Source organism: Coregonus clupeaformis, chromosome 8, assembly GCF_020615455.1.
Source record: "Coregonus clupeaformis isolate EN_2021a chromosome 8, ASM2061545v1, whole genome shotgun sequence".
Classification (NCBI taxonomy): domain Eukaryota; kingdom Metazoa; phylum Chordata; class Actinopteri; order Salmoniformes; family Salmonidae; genus Coregonus; species Coregonus clupeaformis.
Window position 1 is genome coordinate 65,507,412 of NC_059199.1, and position 22,169 is coordinate 65,529,580.

General features: G+C 41.2%; 1 protein-coding gene across 2 annotated transcripts in view; it reads left to right on the forward strand.

Annotated features, from left to right (window-relative positions):
- The window catches only part of LOC121572383 (spastin), a 32,567-nt gene extending 21,613 nt beyond the window's left edge, over nt 1–10,954 (forward strand). For both annotated transcript variants that reach the window (XM_045222149.1, XM_041884439.2), the window contains 3 exons: nt 919–989; nt 1,092–1,132; nt 10,538–10,954. In XM_045222149.1, coding sequence (XP_045078084.1) covers nt 919–989; nt 1,092–1,132; nt 10,538–10,663 — 238 coding nt within the window. In that variant the 3' untranslated portion in view covers nt 10,664–10,954. The remainder of the gene's footprint in view (nt 1–918; nt 990–1,091; nt 1,133–10,537) is intronic.
- The last annotated feature ends 11,215 nt before the right edge of the window (nt 10,955–22,169 follow it).

A 22,169-nucleotide genomic window follows, 5' to 3' on the forward strand; every position in this document is an offset into this window, starting at 1 on the left:
AGAAAATAGTAGGAGAGATTCCTCTCAGGAAAACAAGCAACATATACAATGACCAACCAAGACAAATGACAGAGGGGGTATATATACACAGTGATAGCGTGGGGATTGGAACCAGGTGTGTGCAATAATGACGAGACAAGTCCGGGGTTGATGAGTGAAGGGTGTTTGCCAGCAGCAGGTTTGGCCGAAGCTAGAAGGCCGGTGACGCCGAACGCCTGAGCTGGACAGGAGGGGGAGCCAAAGCGAAGGCTGGTGTGACAATAACAAAGGGATTTTACATGCGTGTTACCTCATTGTTATACATTTTACATTTACATTTTAGTCATTTAGCAGACGCTCTTATCCAGAGCGACTTACAGTTAGTGAGTGCATACATTATTATTATTTTTTTCATACGTTGCAAACGCCATGCTCTACCAACTGAGCTACATCCGGCCATTCCCTCCCCTACCCTGGACGACGCTGGGCCAATTGTGCGCCGCCCCATTGGTCTCCCGGTCGCGGCCGGCTACGACAGAGCCTGGATATACCCCAGTGAAACAGGAAGCCAGGGAAGGCCACAATACAGTTCCTAAAATGAGATTAACTTAAAAAAGTAGAATGTAAATGCAGATAGAATATTTAGGGTTGCCAATCATTTTGACACCGGTCTTAAAAATGATATATATATATTACTTGTATTACTTGTTAAACAAAATCTATTTATCTGAGCAATTATATTAGTATAAAATAATATAAATAAATAACAATTGGAGCATACAATATAGCTCAGTATTTGTATTATTTATTTTAGTCGTTTTTGCTCATCTTTATCAAGGGTGACAATAATTTTGGACCTGACTGTATAGAGATCTAAGAGATGTAGATAAAGATATTGTGGTATAATGGAAATGCTTGGTATATGTGTAATCCTTGCAGAATGACAGAAGGCTACTCTGGCAGTGACCTGACCTCACTGGCCAAAGATGCGTCCCTCGGTCCCATCAGAGGTAAGCGGCACAATTCATTCAAACCTTTTTGATCGGAACAGCAATTGGTCTCTTTACAAATTTGTCTATTTGTTTCCTAATGCAATCTCTTTCAATTCTCAGAGTTGCGTCCAGAACAAGTCAGGAATATGGCCGCAAACGAGGTACGTTTACACTATTCACTGTATACATCAAAGGCTGAATAATAAACCTTTGACCAATCGACCACTTATATCCCAACTGCCACTTGTCAATATTCAAAAATTCCAAACCCATTTGCGAGCATTGTCTCCTTCTGCGACCTGTTTTAGTACACTTATAAAAACAAAACGGCATCTCTCTACTTCAGCACAAAAAAGCACCAAAGCAACTCGCCAAAACTTAGCCTGCCTGCTCATAGTGCCTGCTAACTAGTTCTAACAGCTAGCTTCACTGACAAACACAGGGATGGGACTTAACAAGCTAGTGATTTTGGCCACTGATAAACAGCGTGTAACTTGTCCTTTATTTACAGCTTGCTGATGAAGTTGTGTTCTCATAAATGTTTCTCTAAACAGTGTCGGGTCAGCTGTTTTTCATGCACTTTTTAAAACTTCCAAAATACTACTCCTTCAAGCACAAAAGACCTTATGTAAAATTGCACGACTAAGACCTCAGCAAATAATTACAAATAAATGATTATCTTAGATTCATTATGACTATTTTGAGGGCAAAGTAGTAGTGGCCATGATGTTGCTAGGTAATGGGTTAAAATTCATGGGTAGAAGTTGCTGCCAGGGGCGATGTGTTGGCACAGGATGCCCACTCGGTTAAGAGGCTGCTGAAGGGTGCAGTGGAGCCCTCGTAGACTCGACAACTAGCCATTGAGATTGACTCGTGAACGTGCATATTGAGTGATAGTGTTCGGTTTGAGATACAATGGCTAGTTGTTGAGTTGTTGACTGCACCCTTCGGCAGCCTGTCTACAGAGTGGTCATCCTGTGCCAACTTGGCGCCCTTGGCAGCAACTTCTACCTATGAATCTTGGTGTTGTTATTTATTTATTTATAAGAGCATATTTTGGGTTCGGCGATATTTGGGAATACCTATTCCATGATATGCTACTCCAAATATCTGATATTATCGCACCTATAATTCCATACTGTGCTATTTTTCTGTTTATTTATTATAGTCACATTCTCATAAAATAATGGCATACAAGTTTTATTAACTTTTATTCAAAAGTGATGCAAAAAAAAGTGAACCCCTTGTAAAAACACGAAACAACCTTAATACAACATCTAGAGACCTCACCTTAACCTTTTGGTATAATACTTTTTGAATTAGTCGCAGGGACCAGGGTTTGAGTTAATAATTGCTGGGGTTGAGTGTGCTGACTCTTTGACACAGACACGACCAGAGCAGACTGAGCGTTTGATAGATTTCCTTCAAGTCGTTAGATGCTGGGGTGGGAATTGACTCTTCACTAATCCCGGCCCAGAATTTTGTACAACCAATCGCAGCGCTCCATTGGATAGCAACCGTCACTAACCAGACTCCAGTCCGACCATTTCACGTTTGAAATCCAAGGATACCAATGACGGCAGTGGCAAAAACAGAGTATTCATGAAAAAATGAATGGTTTAAATGGCTAAATAATTGATCAGTGCACCAGGGGTGATTCCTGAAATGCAGAGCCTGTTGGACTAGTTTTCGAATCCAAAATTATACTTTTGTTCCATTGTTTGCTAGCTGGTTAGCTAGCTGCACTTGCCACCATTGAAAACACTGCTAACGCTAATTAGCTAGCCAGTTAATTATAACTTGTTTTCTCTGTATGTTCACTAGCTAAGTTAGCTATATTATGAATATGCTTTGAAGTGCTTTGAAAGGCTGGTCATGGCTCACATCAACACCATTATCCCAGAATCCAATTTGCATACCGCCCCAACATATCCACAGATGATGCAATCTCTATTGCACTCCACACTGCCCTTTCCCACCTGGACAAAAGGAACACCTACATGAGAATGCTATTCATTGACTACAGCTCAGCGTTCAACACCATAGTGCCCTTAAAGCTCATCACTAAGCTAAGGACCCAGGGACTAAACACCTCCCTCTGCAACTGGATCCTGGACTTCCTGACAGGCCGCCCCAGGTGGTAAGGGTAGGTAACAACACATCTGCCACGCTGATCCTCAACAATGGGGCCCCTCAGGGGTGCGTGCTCAGTCCCCTCCTGTACTCCCTGTTCACCCATGACTGCATGGCCAAGCACGACTCCAACACCATCATTAAGTTTGCCGACAACACAACAGTGGTAGACCTGATCACCGACAATGATGAGACAGCCTATAGGGAGAGACAGGTCAGAGACTTGGCTGTGTGGTGCCAGGTTAACAACCTCTCCCTCAACGTGATCAAGACAAAGGAGATGATTGTGGACTACAGGAGGACTGAGCACGCCCCCATTCTCATCGACGGGCTGTAGTGGATTAGGTTGAGGGCTTCAAGTTCCTTGGTGTCCACATCACCAACAAATTATCATGGTCCAAACACACCATGTCAGTCTTGAAGAGGGCACGACAGAGCCTATTCCCCCTCAGGAGACTGAAAAGATTTGGCATGGGTCCTCAGATCCTCAAAAGGTTCTACAGCTGCACCATTGAGAGCATCCTGACTGGTTGCATCATCGCCTGGTGAAACACTTTGCTATACTCACTCATTGCAGCTGCAGTGCTGGTTGTAGCATGAGTGGAAGTAGGGAGAACGTGGATTTTATGGCTTAAAGTGTTGAACAAAGTGCTGAATAACAACTTAAACATTAACTCATAAAAACAGCAGCTCTTTGCAGTATTCATTGAGTCAATCTCTAGTCATAGTTTTAACATTTTTGAAATATCACTTTATCAACTTTGCTGAGGCTTCTTTTTTACAGCCTATGGCTCGAGGAAACTGCCAGACACGATGATCTGAGCTATCTGATTGGCCAGTGGTAGGCCTATAGGTGCACTTGATTTGCTCTCTGGGCCTGCCGGGTATGCGGAGGTCTACCTTGAGACACATGAAATGGTTCAAAATGGGAACACTTTGCCTTCCCGGTGCTAGGGCTGCTGAATCAAGTCCACCAACCGCCAACAGCGCTAAACTGAAAAAAATATAAAAAGGCCTTTATCGTTGTTGTTTTACATATTCATTTTTTTACAGTGGTTAGTGACAACTGCTCTATATAAACTATATTTGACTTCCTCGAGTATTTGAAAAGTTTGTATTTTAAAATAAACTACAAAATATAACTATTTTCTGCCCAGGTCTGCATGGGTTATTAGTAGCATGAACAGTGTTGTCAACAAATTTTTTTGTGAGAATTGCTGTTGGCTGCTTGATTTGTTGCTAGATTACGTTTTGCTGTTGCCGCATCAACGTCAAAGCACAAATTTGCTTTGCTGCGGCACAGTTACGGTACCGAGCTTAGCATTTACGCCCCCTCGCCCGCAGCACACCCCCTCCCTGCCTGTGTGTGCGTTGTTGCTGTGAGTGGAAAAAGTCACTAGATGCTGGCAAAACCATTGGTGGCAAAACCATAGTGATCCCTATTAAAGATGCACTATGCAGAATCTACCGCTTCTTAGACTTGCTTTCAATGAGAATGACAGATCTATAACACACATTTCTATGTGAATTTGGTCAGGTCGTCCAAAAAGTTACATATTGCAGCTTTAAATTACTATTCTAATTCCTAATTCTATGTGCAAAACTCTCCAAGGCAGCTTGAAAGTAGCTGAATTTGTCGCTAGGCTTTTTTACCAATAAAAGTAATTGGAGAGGTCTCAAGACTTGCTAAATATAGCGATTTTATGTCTATGGTTGCAGTCCTCATAGATTGAATTGCATTGAATCGATCCAAAGATTTAAGGCGGGGTATTGCTACTCTAAATTATAATACCTTTTTTTTTATGCTTGCGTTTTTTAGTTTGTTTTTATAATGCAGAATTGTATTTTGCACGTTGTCCTGACTTAAAGTAATGAGTAGGAGAGGAATATGCTTGTTTTCCACATGTTTTAGTTTTTGGTCTTTTGGTAGTCTTGCTTGGCAGATTGTAAAAAACACAGCGGCTGTGTTTTGTGTGTTTCTTTAATAAGCAGAATGCCACTTCATCAGGGACATTGGCCTGGGTTTTGGAGGTTTTTCCTGGGCTGGTAGAGATGTTCTCATTCCACCTAAATTACAATACATTTAGCCACAAACTCTACTGTTCCTATAGCCAAATTTCACGTTAATTTTATTTGCCAACGCCTTAATTTTAATCAAAAACACACTTATCTAGGGCCCTATAAAATCTGCGATGCGGAGAACGGGGGCGGTATCACGGAATCCAAACATTTTAAAATGGAATTCAACAATATTCAAAAATGTATTGAACTTGTATTAATTCATAAAACATTAACAAAATGCATCAGGAATGCCCCTGTCTGTGTGTGCGCGTTTGTCTAATTTGTGTAGCCGTTAGCGATGATGCTAATGATGATGCTAATGATAATGCTTTCCCAAAAACCTTCTCAATTAAATGTTAACTACAAAGTAGCCTATGCCTACCTGGCAGAATGACATCATGATTATTTGCATCAATGCAGTGGCGATTTCTTAGCAAACATGTGCACTACAGAAACACTGCTAACCAACAAGTATCTTTCTGGTGCTCACTTGAATTAAAGGGTATCTACCAGGGTTGGGGTCAATTCCAATTTAATTTGAAATAAAAATTATTGAATTCACTCATGAATTTGAGAATTGACATTGAATTAAATGCAAATGTAAAAAAATCTTAATGTGATGGAATTGGAATTAGACTGTTTAGACTTTTTGAATTGGAATTGTAAAAACATATCAAATTAAAGTTGCATACACAGATTTTCAGATGTTATCGCAGGTGCAGCGAAATGCTTGTGTTTCTAGCTCCAACAGTAACTGTATTGTAGTAATACCTAGCAATACAAAACAATACACACATAATCCCAAAAGTTAAAATAAAGAAATGAAGAAATGTCAGAACAAATCCAATTAACAATGCAAAAAGCACTGTAACAGTAATCCAAATGGAATCTATACATATCTACACCAGATACATTTACAAAAGATATACTAGGAATGATATTTACACTATTAGTTATATTAGAGCAGGCGTTTCCAAACCTTTTTGGCCCACGACCCCATTTTGATATCTGAAAACTCTTGTGACCCCAACCATGTGAAAAAAATTATGTAAATAACAGCCAATGTTTACTTTTTTTATTTGGGCTATGGCAGTCAATTGAAAAAACATTAACAGTATTTCTGATTTGTCTTCTCAACTCACCATCACATACTTTTATTGTCGGGCTATGACAGTCAATTGCAAATTAGAGTGACATAATGTATCTTATCTCACCACCACTAATGAGATGGGTGTGCTTGATGCATGTTGCGTTGGCGCTTCTCAAAGTCAGCGAGCATGGTCGACAGTGCGCACCTCATCTCTGCTGTCACATCCAACCTGGATCGATATTTGGTTTTAATGCAGACGAGAGCACTGAATCCAGCCACAGATATGAGCTGGCGAAGGGTACCATGACAACTGGGAACTCAGGAAAAATACGAGGTCAAATCATGATGTCAGTGATCTTCAGGTCAGGAAGTCGGAGCTCTAGAAGTTCCCGAGTTGGAATTCCGAGTTGGATGACCGTTCAAATAGATTTTTCCCTGTCGGAGCTCGTTTTTTTCAGTGTTCCCAGTTGTCTTGAACACACTGAAGTCAGAAGTCGGAGATTTCCAAGTTGTTTTGAACACTGCATTAATGCTCAGAGTGAGACCAAAACTCCTCCGTAGTGGCCCGTGAATGCGTTCGGTCACATGACCGCTCAATCAGCTGTTCGATTTCACTTACCAGCATGTCAACTGAGCCAGGATCACAGTCAAACAGATTGGGAAGTAGGTCCCATAGTGCTCTTCCAAGCGTTGGAGGTGAGCAGTCATCACTCGTGTGGGACAGTTACTGATGCTGTTTTCTGTTAGAAACATGTACAGCCGAAGGAAGGGGGCGTGGTTCACTTTTGAAAGACTCTCCAATGAGAATTCTTTCCTCTGAATTCACTGATTTGGTCACTCATCTGTATACTGTTTTTGTATTTCCCCTGCATGCTTGCGTTCAGTTTCCCAAATATGTCTGTTACATAGGCAAGGAGACATATTTTATTTTCATTACACAGAAAGTCAACCAAGTCAGTTTTATTTTACATCCAATGTGAATGACAACAGTTCCTCTCTCAAGGCGAAAACTCTTTCCAACACTCCCCCTCGATAACCACAAAGCCTCAGTGTGAAATAGAACATTGCCATGCTCTGATCCCATATCTGTGGTTTGATGTAGTTTACAATTGAAGTTACCTGCTGCAGTATATCTCTGAGTTCTGTGCTCAGCTCTTTTGCCGCCAGTTGCTCTCAGTGTATCATACAATGCGTCCATACGGCAGAGGGAGACACATTCATAACTAGAGTGCAGAGGCCTGCCCGCCGTCCCGCCATAGATTGAGCCCCATCTGTGCAAAAGCCCATCATTCGATCCCATATGGAATCAGCTTTATGTCAATATAGACACGCAGCACACTGAACATCCCCTGTGATGTTTCATGCTCGCGAATCGTGAGACAGAACAATATGTCCTCATGAATAGCATTCCACGACATGTATAGCAAACAAAAGTCAATGGATGGGCATCTCGGGCCTCACAGCTAACGTCCATTTGGAGAGCATAAGCTGGGGAGTTTGAGTCATTCATTCAGTTTCCTCTTGATTGCTAGCAATATAATACATGATTTGTTTAAAAGTGCTATCTGACAAAGGTATTGATGTGGGTTTCTGTGCCTCTGCCTCCCCACATTGTTTTCACCATATCAATTGCGGCCGGTAATATCAAAGTCTCTGCAATAGTGTGTGATTTCATAGTATAGCGGGCCTAGCCATTTACTGTGGAAATTGGGTTGCGACCCCTAGTTTGGGTACCGCTGTATTAGAGTGGGCTATGTCAAGAATCCAGTATATAAATAAATATGCAGTGTGTATAAACAGTGTAACTAAAATGCAATGTACAGTTGTAGAAATATTAGAATGAGCTATGTCGAGAATACACTATATATTTACACAGTACAAAACCCCATGACAAAATTGATAGAATTTTTGGAAATTAGCTTCTGAACCTGAGTCCGGAATATAATCAATATATATGTATGTAAATGGTGTGTATGGACAGTATGGGAATAGAAAAGGTGTGTATAGCAGTAGTTACACTATACAGGATGAACTATGACTACAAATAAAGTGGGTAAAACACTATCAAATCAAATCAAGCTTTATTTATACAGCACATTTCAGACATGGAATGCAACGCAATGTTCTTCACAGGAAAAATAACAAATGTAATATTTGGCTAAGACATATTTGTTCAGCCTCCTGAGGTTGAAGAGGCGCTGTTGTGCCTTCTTCACCACACTGTCTGTGTGAATGGACCATTTCAGGTCATCAGTGATGTGCACGCCGAGGAACTTGAAGCTTTTGATCTTCTCCACTGCAGCCCCGTTGATGTGGATGGGCGTGCTCTCTCTGCTGTCTCCTGTAGTCCACGATCAGCTCCTTCGTTTTGTTGACGTTGAGGGAGGGGTTATTTTCCTGGCACCACTCTGCCAAGGCACTCACCTCCTCCCTCTTGTCGTTGTTGGTAATCAAGTCCAGGCTCTGGCTGGGCCACTCAAGGACATTCAGAGACTTGTCCCGAAGCCACTCCTGTGTTATCTTGGCTGTGTGCTTAGGGTCGTTGTCCTGTTGGAAGGTGAACCTTTACCCCACTCTGAGGTCCTGAGCGCTCTGGAGCAGGTTTTCATCAAGGATCTCTCTGTACTTTGCTCCGTTCATCTTTCCCTCGACCCTGACTAGTCTCCCAGTCCCTACTGCTGAAAAACATCCCCACAACATGATGCTGCCACCACCATGCTTCACCGTAACGATGGTGCCAGGTTTCCTCCAGACGTGGCGCTTGGCATTCAGGCCAAAGAGTTCAATCTTGGTTTCATCAGACCAGAGAATGTTGTTTCTCATGGTCTGAGAGTCCTTTAGGTGCCTTTTGGCAAACTCCAAGCAGGCTGTCATGTGCCTTTTACTAAGAAGAGGCTTCCGTCTGGCCACTCTACCATAAAGGCCTGATTGGTGGAGTGCTGCAGAGATGCTTGTCCTTCTGGAAGGTTCTCCCATCTCCACAGAGGAACTCTGGAGCACTATCAGAGTGACCATCAGGTCCTTAGGCACCTAACTAATCAAAGCCCTTCTCCTACGATTGCTCAGTTTGGCCGGGCGGCCAGCTCTAGGAAGAGTCTTGGTGGTTCCGAACTTCTTCCATTAAAGAATGATGGAGGTCACTGTGTTCTTGGGGACCTTCAATGCTGCAGAAATGTTTTTGTACCCTTCTCCAGATCTGTGCCTCGACACAACCTCATGGCTTGGTTATTGCTCTGACATGCACTGTCAACTGTGGGACTTTTATATAGCCTTTCCAAATCATGTCCAATCAATTGAATTTACCACAGCTGGAATCCAATCAAGTTGTAGAAACATCTTAAGGATGATCAATGGAAACAGGATGCACCTGAGCTCAATTCCGAGTCTCATAGCAAAGGGTCTGAATACTTATGTAAATAAGGTTTATTTTTTATTTTTAATAAATTTCAAAAAAAATTGTTTTTGCTTTGTCATTATGGGGTATTGTGTGTATATTGATGAGGATTTTTATTTATTTAATCCATTTTAGAATAAGGCTGTAACGTAACAAAATGTGGATAAAGTCAAGGGGTCTGAATACTTTCCGAATGCAATGTAGGTGTTCCTCTTATACAGGTGGGATAGGGCAGTGTGCAGTGCAATGGCGATTGTGTCGTCCGTGGATCTGTTGGGGCAGTATGCAATCTGTAGTGTGTCTAGGGTAAGAGTATCTCATTATACTCGGATCCATTTTATCACACTTTATACTTGTAATTGGATCTACTACTGCACTATCACTCTCAAAGCGCATGGTTATGTTCCTTCACTCATTCACACACAATGTTCAATGGTAAACGACCCCGACTGATGAAAATGCACATGATTTACTTACTCAGTCCTATTCAATTATCAACGAGATAGGCTAATAAATATCCTAATGCATGGCTGGCTACTACTGCCTGCATTTATTCCAGACACAGATTTTGATGAAGGTAGGCTAATTCGCTTGCGCCATATAGCAAAACTTTTCTCTCCCGACACTTATGCCACAACATTTGTACAATCAAAATAAACTATCTACATTTTGTAATTTTATTTTCGAATGATCTGTCGGTCGGTAAACATGCCAGGGCGAGAATAAATAATAATAGCAAAACTTTTTTTTTCTACAGAAAACGAGCGCTTCTCATTGGACAGGTTCAGGTGTTCCCTCACAGTTTGTCTTTTTTCTTCCGTTTGCTGTGAATGAATGAACCCTGCTGTTGCACTCTTCATCACCGTAGTGTTCTGTGCCCTTGTGCAGGTGAGGAATATCCGGTTCTCTGATTTCGTGGAGTCACTGAAGAAGATCAAGAGGAGTGTCGGACCACAGACGCTGGGCCTGTATGTGCGCTGGAACAAGGACTATGGGGACACCACGGGTATATGAGACGAGAGGGGACACGCATACAGCAGCTTGAAAAGTGTTTTAAACAGAGATTTTTTTGATATTGTTTTACTTTAACGCTAAGGTCATAGGACTGTTCTAAGAAACAATGTATTGTGTGTTATGTTGTCTTCCAAACTATTATAGTCAGTGATTTTATAAATAAATATCAATATATTTAAATTTGAAATGATTAATAAAACAGTACCTTGAGACAAGGCACATGTATAGTGCATTCGGAAACTATTCAGACCCCTTTACCTTTTCCACATTGTTACGTTACAGCCTTATTTTAAAGTTATATTGTTTTTTTCCCCTCATCAATCTAAACACAATAACTCATGATGACAAAGTAAAAACAGGTTTTTGAAATGTTTGCACATTTATATTTAAAAAAAAGAAATGTCACATTTACACAAGTATTCAGACTCTTTACTCAGTACTTTGTTGAAGCACCTTTTTCAGCAATTACAGCCTTGTGTCTTCTTGGGTATGACGTTACAAGCTTGGCACACCTGTATTTGGGGAGTTTCTCCCATTCTTCTCTGCAGATCCTCTCAAGCTCTGTCAGGTTGGATGAGGAGCGTCGCTGCACAGCTATTTTCAGCTCTCTCCAGAGATGTTCGATCGGGTTCAAGTCTGGGCTCTGGCTGGGCCACTCAAGGACATTCAGAGACATGTCCCCCCCCCCCAAAAAATAATCAAATCGAATTGTATTTGTCACATGCGCTGAATACAACAGGTGTAGACCTTACACTGAAATGCTTACTTACAAGCCCTTAACCAACAATGCCGTTTTAAGAAAGAATAGCAAAAAAATACCAAAAATACATTAAATATTTTTTTAAATAAGAAATAAAAGTAACAAATAATTAAAGAGCAGCAGTAAAATAACAATAGCGAGGCTATATACAGGGGGTACCGGTACCGAGTCAATGTGCGGGGACACCGGTTAGTCAAGGTAATATGTACATAGGTAGAGTTATTAAAGTGACTACCACTGTTGTGTCATCGGCAAAGTTAATGATGGTGTTGGAGTCGTGCCTGGCTATGCAGTCATGAGTGAACAGGGAGTACAGGAGGGGACTGAGCACGCACCCCTGAGGGGCCCCCGTGTTGAGGATCAGCGTGGCGGATGTGTTATTACCCTTACCACCTGGGGGCGGCCCGTCAGGAAGTCCAGGATCCAGTTGCAGAGGGAGGTGTTTAGTCCCAGGGTCCTTAGCTTAGTGATAAGCTTTGAGGGCACTATGGTGTTGAATGCTGAGCTGTAGTCAATGAATAGCATTCTCACATAGGTGTTCCTTTTGTCAGTGTGGAGCGCAATAGAGATTGCATCATCTGTGGATCTGTTGGGGCGGTATGCAAATTGGAGTGGGTCTAGGGTTTCTGGGATAATGGTGTTGATGTGAGCCATGACCAGCCTTTCAAAGCACTTCATGGCTACAGATGTGAGTGCTACGGGTCGGTAGTCATTTAGGCAGGTTACCTTTAGTGTTCTTGGGCACAGGGACTATGGTGGTCTGCTTGACACGTGTTGGTATTACAGACTCAGACAGGGAGAGGTTGAAAATGTCAGTGAAGACACTTGCCAGTTGGTCAGCGCATGCTCGGAGTACACGTCCTGCTAATCCGTCTGAATGTTGACCTGTTTAAAGGTCTTACTCACATCGGCAACGGATAGAGATGAAAACTCTCTTGGTAGATAGTGTGGTCTACAGCTTATCATGAGATACTCTACCTCAGGCTAGCAAAACCTCGAGACTTCCTGCACCAGCTGTTGTTTACAAATATACATAGACCGCCACCTCTTGTCTTACCAGAGGCTGCTGTTCTATCCTGCCGATACAGTGTATAACCCGCCAGCTGTATGTTATTCATGTCGTCGTTCAGCCACGACTCGGTGAAACAAGATAATACCGTTTTTAATGTCCCGTTGGTAGGATATACGTGCTTGTAGTTCGTCCACTTTATTATCAAGCGATTGTACATTGGCCAATTAGTATCGATGGCAAAGGCAGATTAGCCACTCGTCTCAGGCTCCTTACCAGGCACCCCGATCTCCTTCTGCGATATCTCCTTTTATTTCTACTGTGAATGACTGGGATGAGGGCCCTGTCAGGTGTCTGGAGCAAATCCCTCTAGTCCGACTCATTAAAGAAAAATTATTCGTCCAGTTCAAGGTGAGTAATCGCTGTTCTGATGTCCAGAAGCTCTTTTCGGTCATAAGAGACGGTAGCAGCAACATTATGTACAAAATAAGTTACAAACAATGAGAAAAAACTAACAAAATAGCACGTTTGGTCAAGAGTCCATAAAACGGCAGCCATCCCCTCCGGCGCCATTCTCACTCCTGCGTTGTCTTGGCTGTGTGCTTAGGGTCGTTGTCCTGGTGGAAGGTGAACCGTCACCCCAGTCTGAGGTCCTGAGCACTGGAGCAGGTTTTCATCAAGGATCTCTCTGTACTTTGCTCCGTTCATCTTTCCTTCGATCCTGACTAGTCTCCCAGTCCCTGCTGCTGAAAAACATCCCCACAGCATGATGCTGCAACCACCATGCTTCACCGTAGCGATGGTGCCAGGTTTCCTCCAGATGTGACGCTTGGCATTCAGGCCAAAGAGTTCAATCTTGGTTTCATCAGACCAGAGAATCTTGTTTCTCATGGTCTGAGAGTCCTTTAGGTGCCTTTTGGCAAACTCCAAGCGGGCTGTCATGTGCCATTTACTGAGGAGAGGCTTCTGTCTGGCCACTCTACCATTAAGGCCTAAATTGGTGGAGTGCTGCAAAGATGCTTGTCCTTCTGCAACGTTCTCCCATGTGTGTAGATTGATGAGGGAAAATTGTATTTCATCAATTTTAGAATAAGGCTGTAATGTAACAAAATGTGGAAAAAGTCAAGGGGTCTGAATACTTTCCGAATGCACTGTGCATAACGATCCCATTGTACATAACGTTTGTGCGTGACGTCCCTCCAACGAGTGAGGCCTTAGTCGTGTGCATGGTAGCATGGATCTGTGCCTTCGTTTTTTCCCTTTTCTCTGGCCATTTACCTTAGTGACAGCAGCCCTTACAAAAAAAGATTGCAGTTTTGTAACTGCAGTCGACTGTGGTATTTTGGACTAAGTCATTGCTGAATAACTGCAGTGTACTGCAGTGCTTCTGCACTCTAACTGCAGTTACACTGCAAAATTACTGCTGTAAAAAAAAAGTTTGCACGCAGTATTTGCAGCATACTGCACTCTAACTGCAATCTTTTTTCGTAAGGGAGGGTTTTTAAAATGGACACTGCCTTTTGACTGAGATGCATTGGAATAATGTGCCAATATGCTTGACATTAAGACTCCAATTCAATCAATGACAGATAGGGATACCACAATGTGGCTTCTCTCAGAATGCTAACACTGTTACAGGTGTGGTTTGGCGTCAACATAGAACAATGTCCGTGAAAACAGCTCATTGGGGTATTGATTTAAACTTGATTCACACTTCCGATACAGCATAAACATTCTCAATTAATCCCCAATGCAGTTTAACTTTATCTGCAACTGATTTTAAAGGGGTCTTGTGTTTCCTTTGGGTAAACCAGATTAAACTGTTTTGAGCAGCATCCCTCTAGGCACCCATTGGTTGAATCAACATTGTTTCCACGTCATTTCAATGAAATTACGTTGGACCAACGTGAAATAGACATTGAATTGACGTCTGTGCCCAGTGGGATACTTTTACGATGTCAAACATAAATCAGGGCTTTTGTAATGCATTTGTGTAAAATAAGACCCTCCCACTTTACAAATGATCTGTTTCTGTGTATAGAAGGATTTGCTGTGAATGATTCTAGCTTCTTAGTAAAAAAACGAACTAACGTATTGTGTAAAATATGTTGCTACCGGTTGCTTGGTTAACTTTTTTTGCAATGCTTGTTCCGCTTGATAGTTATGATGCAACGCACCACTACATTTTTTGTTGCTTGTTTTCGCTGTACTGAATTTGATTGTTACATTTGGACTTCATGGTTTGAAGTGAATCGCCTATTCCCCTCAAACTCAATACTGGACCTCGAAGCCAGTGCCACTGCATTTTTCATTGTTCCCCTCTAATCAGGGACTGATTTATACCTGGGACATCAGGTATGTGCAATTAATTATCAAGTAGAACAGAAAACCACAGGACCTCATGTCACACATACAGGACCTCATATTCAGGCATGCTTCATTCACAGCAATGCGTTACACGATATTACTATTTAAGTTATGTGTTGACTGTAAATTAATGTTTATTCAATAGCAGTTTGGAAATGTAAAGCTAGAGTGTCTGTATAAATGATTTCTCCTGTTTTTTAAGGAATATTTACTGTAGTGACTTGAAAGAAGTGATTTATATGTGTGGGAGTTTAATACAATTATTTCCATATTTTTTTTATGTGTGTTTCGTTGTTTGCCCTGCCTTTTCAGCATATTCACCATTAACACAACTTCTGGTGACATTGAGTTGCACCCCACACCCCCCAACCCCCCCCCCCTCAAGCCTACTACCATACCCCATTCAATGCCATTTAAAAAATGTTTGTCTATTCCACTATTTGGATCAGTTTCAATGGGGGACTTTTATTTAGAAGGTGAAGTGCAAATTACACTATTGTGGTTAATCCTTATTGTGGCTAGCTTCACACAGGTGTTATCTAGACAGCAAAGACAACAAAAACAGCCTGAATCAAATGTGAGAAATCTTGTGCCTTTTGTGCCTGTTGCATTAACTGTTTCAAGGCAGGTTCCTTAAAGACAGGGCAGCCCTGTCAAAATGAGGATGGGACTATTTAATGTTAGATCACTCTAATAAGTCTTAGTTCAGAGCACAATCTAGAACTATATGTTTCTAACTGAAACTTGTCTTATTGAAGCTTCTCCCCCGAACTATAGTTTTTGTCATTCTTTGAGGAAAAAAAAGGTGGAGGGACAGTCACTATTTTTCAAATGCTCAAAATGGCAGGGACATCTCTGTCGGTCACTTAAGTTCCTTTAAACATCATGCTGTATTGTTAAAATGTCAACCATCTGTCCTTGTCGAAACCCTCTATAGACCACCAAAGCCATGTCCCACCCATCATTCACACAAATTATAACAAAATTGTGATCTCCGGTGATTTCAATTTAAATATACAGTGCCTTCAGAAAGTATTCACACCACTTGACTTTTTCCACAGTTTGTTGTGGTACAGCCTGAATTTAAAATTGATTAAATTTGTTTTTTGTCACTGGCCTACACACAATACCCCATAATGTCAAAGTGGAATTGTTTTCTTTTTCTTTTTACAAATTAATAAAAAATGAAAAGCTGAAATGTCTTGAGTCAATAAGTATTCAACCCCTTTGTTATGGCAAGCCTAAATAAATTCAGGAGTAACAATTTGCTTAACAAGTCACATAAGTTGCATGGACTCGCTCTGTGTGCAATAATAGTGTTTAACATTACTTTTGAATGACTACCTCATATCTGTACCCCAAGCATACATTTATCTGTAAGGTCCCTCAGTCGAACAGTGGAAAAAAAAAAAAAAAGACATTGAAGATCCCTATGAGCGTGGTGAATCAATTCACCCAGTCACTACAAAGATACAGGCGTCCTTCCTAACTCAGTTGCTGGAGAGGAAGTAAACCGCTCAGGGATTTCACCATGAGGCCAATGGTGACTTTTAAAACAGTTAGAGTTTAATGGCTGTGATAGGAGAACTGAGGATGGATCAACAACTATGTAGTTACTCCACAATACTAACCTAATTGACAGAGTGAATAGAAGGAAACCTGTACAGAATACAAATATTCCAAAACATGCATCCTGTTTGCAACAAGGCACTAAAGTAATACTGTAAAAAATGTGGCAGAGCAATTCACTTTTTGTCCTGAATACAAAGTGTTATGTTTGGGGCAAATCCAATAACACATTACTGAGTCCCACTCTCCATATTTTCAAGCATAGTGGTGACTGCATCATGTTATGTGTATTCTTGTAATCGTTAAGGACTGGGGTGTTTTTCGGGGTAAAAAATAAACTGCTAAATCCTACAGGAACACTGGTTCAGTCTGCTTTCCAACAGACACTGGGAGATGAATTCATCTTTCAGCAGGACAATAACCTAAAACACAAGGCCAAGTCTACACTGGAGTTGCTTACCAGGAAGACAGTGAATGTTCCTGAGTGACCGAGTTAGTTTTGACTCAAATGTGCTTGAAAATCTATGGTAAGACTTCAAAATGGTTGTCTAGAAATGATCAACAACCAATTTGACAGAGATTTAAGAATTTTGAAAAGAATAATGGGCAAATATTGTACAATCCAGGTGTGCAAAGCTCTTAGAGACTTACCCAGGAAGACTCCTGTAATAGCTGCCAAGGGTGATTCTAATATGTATTGACTCAGGGGTGTGAAAGAAAGAAAATACAGAGATATTTCTGTATTTTATTTAAAGCAGATTTACAAAAATGTCTAAAAACATGTTTTCACTTTGTCATTATGGGGTATTGTGTGTAGAGTTTTTTTTTAATATATATAATTTTGAATTCAGGCTGTAACACAACAATAAGTCAAGGGGTATTAATACTTTCTGAAGGCACTGTAGATAATCAGACCAAATCTATGACATTTTTGAGTCTATTGAATTCAATGGACCCACAACCATGGCCATACTTTGGACCTAGTGAGGACACACGGGCTCAACATTGAAATATCCTCTTGTTGATGTAGCTTTGTCTGACCATTACTGTGCATTTTTCACTGCATTGACTCCCACAATGCAATATGTTAGAGAGTATTGTTAAAAAGCGTTGTCTTACCTCTGAAGTAGCTAAGAGGTTATATAAATTATATGCCACTGCCTATTCTACCCTCCTCTTGTGATGATCTAGTAAATTACTTTTATACCAAGTTAAATGTAACTGTTGCACCAATCAAATTAAAAAAGGTAATCCCTAAACGGAAACCTCCCTTGGAGGAATGAGGAAATAAATCAACTCGAGAAACTTTCGAAAGGCTGAATGGGTATGGAGGAAGTCGAAATTACAGGTCCACTTTTATATTTTAATAGAACACATTGCTAATTAAAATAAGGCAATTTGAAATGCTAGACGAGCTAATTTCTCCATATTGAAATCGGACAATCAGAATAATCAGAGGGTGTTTTTCTCAACTATTGAGAGCCTTATTAATCCTGTCCCCTCTACCCCTTATGATCTGCTTTCCGCTTCTAAATGTGAAGAGTTTGCAGGGTACTTCAGAGATAAGATGTCGTCAATGAGGTTGGGTATTAGCTTAGGTGGACAACGTGAAAAGCACTTAAAACTGCCTTAGTGAATCCACTTAAGAACAGCACACTAGATCTGTCAGCCCTCAGCAATTATAGACCAATTTCTAACCTCCCTTTTCTAAGCAACATTTTTAAACAGCTCAATGACTTCCTCAGTAATAATTCCAGAATAATTCCAGTCTGGTTTTCGCACCCACCACAGCAGACGGCACTTGTAAAGGTAGTGGACGTCTTTAGGACTAACACAGATGCTAAAAAGCTCTCTGTCTTTGTACTCCTGGATACTGTAGATCATGGTATCCTCTTGGACAGACTACAGAATAGGGTTGGCCTCTCAGACTCAGTACTGAACTGGTTTAAGACATATCTGACTGACAGAGAATATCTTATTGCCCTGGGTGACCATGCCTCAGGAAAAGTAGAGATATAATGTGGTGTCCCTCAAGGATCAATTTTGGGCCCTATACTGTTTAGTTTAAATATGTTATCCCTTGGCAGCATTATTAGGAAGCATGGTGTTAATTTTCACAGCTACGCTGATGATACACAGCTGTACACGGAGTGTACAAACCATTAGGAACACCTTCCTAATACTGAGTTTCACCCCCCTTTGCCCTCAGAACAGCCTCAATTCATCAGGGTATGGAATCTACAATGTGTCGAAAGCGTTCCACAGGGATGCTGGCCCATGTTGACGCTAATGCTTCCCACAGTTGTGACAAGTTGGGATGGTGCCTAAGTTAAGTTGTCTTGCCACATCCAAGAATGAGGCATATGGGGTAGGGATGAGAGGATTGTCAACATTTTAGTGTCTTAGACAGCAAAGCCAAACATAGCAGCCATTTCTAACCAGGACGAATCAAACACAAAGAGTAGGGTCGTGTTCATTAGGGAAATGTTTTAAAACATTCTGCAACGTAAAATGAAAATGAGCATTTCTTATTGGACAAGTCTAGGTTTGTTATCTTAGGTTTTGTGCCTAATGAACATGACTCAGGATAACATTGCAGCCAGCTGTGGAATGACGAGAAGCTTCTGAAACCGCTTTGGAGGACTGCTAAGTGGATATTTACCATAATTAACTAATTCTGTAATTTAAATAATTAAAACATGTTGTCCATTATGGGTATAATAAAAAGGCACTGGAGTATTTATGGCCTAATCACTTTTGGTACATAAAGTACATTGTAGTTTGGAAGTCATGTGATGTCAATACAAAACGTATGTATGCGAATATACATATAATATAACACTTTATCAACATGTACAGGGCGATGTGCTAGCTAGCTAAGAAACAGTGGAGGTAGTCAGTTAGCTAGCTAGCTTAATGAGCGACGGAGAGCAGCCGTAGCTGGACGGAAACGCTGACGGGGACAATCAGCAGCAAGTGAAAATCGCTAACGAGGATCAAGGACAACTTGGCGTTATAATGGCAATGTTTGGGACTATCACTGAGTTTGTGGAAGAGCACGAGAACTGGACGGAATATGTGGAAAGGTTGGGACACTTTTTCTTGGCAAATGGAATTACAGATGAGGCTAAACAGCGCTCTATTCTCTTGAGTGTGTGTGGGGCTAAAACCTACAAGCTAATGAGGAATTTGGCTACACCACGGAGACCGGGAGAAATTCCTTTTGGGGATCTAGTTGCTCTCGTTCAGACTCACCACAATCCAAAGCCTTCAGTGATTGTCCAGAGGTTCAAGTTTAACTACCATTTTCGGAAAACAGGTCAGTCTGTTGCTAACTTTGTTGCTGAATTACGTGAACTCTCTGAACATTGTGAGTTTGGGGCTATGTTAGAGGACATGCTCCGTGACAGATTAGTCTGTGGCATTAATGAGGACAGCATACAGCGCCGGTTGCTGGGGGAAGCCACACTGACTTTCAAGAGAGCCTTGGAACTATGTCAAGGGATGGAGATGGCCGCTAGTAATGCGAAAAATATTCAAAAGGCCAACAGTGGAAGTTATGCAGTGCATCAGGTGACAAAAGAGGCGGCAGGAAAAAGGGGAAAAGCAGTGGAATGTTTCAGATGTGGAGGAACACATTATGCAAACAACTGTAAGTTCAAGGATACTGTCTGTCACAATTGCAACAAAAAGGGACATTTAACTAAAAAATGCAGGGGACCTAGGAGCAAGCCAGAGGGTGGGCGGACTGGGCTGGGCAAGTTCACAGCACCGAAGCCGCAGTCAGCAGCACACCACCTAGAGAGCACAGAGGAGGAAGAGCATAGTTCCTACAACATGTTTAATGTGAGTGTTATAGTGTGGACACTATATAAATAATTACATTGAATATGTGTTGTACTTACCTGCAGTATAGTATGATTGCTATTCATGTGTGCATGGTTATTATTGGCAATGACCGTGACCTTTCCCCTCTGATGATGTCATCATCAGAGTCAGATCTGTACAATGTGACTTTACCACAGGTTGAGTGGGCTGTGTTGTTCTGCTGTTGTACCGTTTGCACATGGCTGTACACCTTTTATTTCTTGGGTTGAAAATAAAGGAAAGGAATATTGAAATGCGTGTGGGCGTTCCTCGTCAAGTTACTACATCCCTCACCAATCTACACACAATACCCCATAATGACAAAGGAAAAACAGGTTTTTAGATTATTTTTGCAAAAAAATAATAATAACTGAAATATCCTATTTACATAAGTTTTCAGACTCCTTTACTCAGTACTTTGCTGAAGTACCTTTGGCAGCGATTACAGCCTCAAGTCTTCTTGGGTATGACGCTACACACAATACCCCATAATGGCAAAGCGAAAACAGGTTTTTAGACATTTTTGCAAAAAACTGAAATACCTTTTTTACATAAGTATTCAGACCCTTTACTATGAAACTCGAAATTGAGCTCAGGTGCATCCTGTTTCCATTGATCATCGTTGAGATGTTTCTACAACTTGATTGTAGTCCACCTGTGGTAAATTCAATTGATTGGACATGATTTGGAAAGGCACACACCTGTCTATATAAGGTCCCACAGTTGACAGTGCATGTCAGAGCAAAGACCAAGCCATGAGGTCGAAGGAATTGTCAGGTAGAGCTCCGAGACAGGATTGTTTCGAGGCACAGATCTGGAGAAGGGTACCAAAAAATGTCTGCAGCATTGAAGGTCCCCAAGAACACAGTGGCCTCCATCATTCTTAAATGGAAAAAGTTTGGGACCACCAAGACTTTCCTAGAGCTGGCCGCCGCCAAACTGAGCAATTGGGGGAGAAGGGCCTGGGTCAGGGAGGTGACCAAGAACCCGATGGTCACTCTGACAGAGCTCCAGAGTTCCTCTGTGGAGATGGGAGAACCTTCCAGAAGGACAACCATCTCTGCAGCACTCCACCAATCAGGCCTATATGGTAGACTGGCCAGACGGAAGCCACTCCTCAGTAAAAGGCACACGACAGCCCGCTTGGACAGCGCTTGAGAGGATCTGCAGAGAAAAATGGGAGAAACTCCCCAAATACAGGTGTGCCAAGCTTGTAGCATCATACCCAAGAAGACTCAAGGCTGTAATCGCTGTCAACGGTGCTTCAACAAAGTACTGAGTAAATGGTCTGAATACTTATTTAAATGTGATATTTCAGTTGTTTATTTTTAATACATTTGCAAAAATGTCTAGAAACCTGTTTTTGCTTTGTTATTATGGGGTATTGTGTGTAGATTGATGAGGGGGAAAAACGATTTAATCAATTTTAGAATATGGCTGTAACGTAACAAAATGTGGAAAAAGTAAAGGGGTCTGAATACTTTCCGAATGCACTGTAACTGTCCAGTGTTTCCATATTTCTATTAAATCTGCTTTTCCTTAGGGTGCTTTTAGTCATACTATCTATTTTATTTATTTTATCCCCCTCTATTGTATTTCTATTTATTTTAATGTATTAGTCTCTTAAGTCCACTGTTATTTTATTATTGTTTTAATATTTAAATGTATCTAATTTTAGGAAACCTATTTTTTATCATTACTATTTTATTTTAAGCACTTTGAAATGCATCCCCTGTGAGAAATGTTCTCTATAGATAAAATATGTTTGATGAATAAGTAATTCAGAAGTGCTATATAACCTTGAGACCAGGGCAAAAAATGTACTTGTGGCAGGTAGATGAAAGAAATCTACCAGCCACTCAGATTTTTTACCAGCCAAAATATTTTTGCCGCCAAACACACAAAAAACAAATGACCATACTTTGTAATGTTTC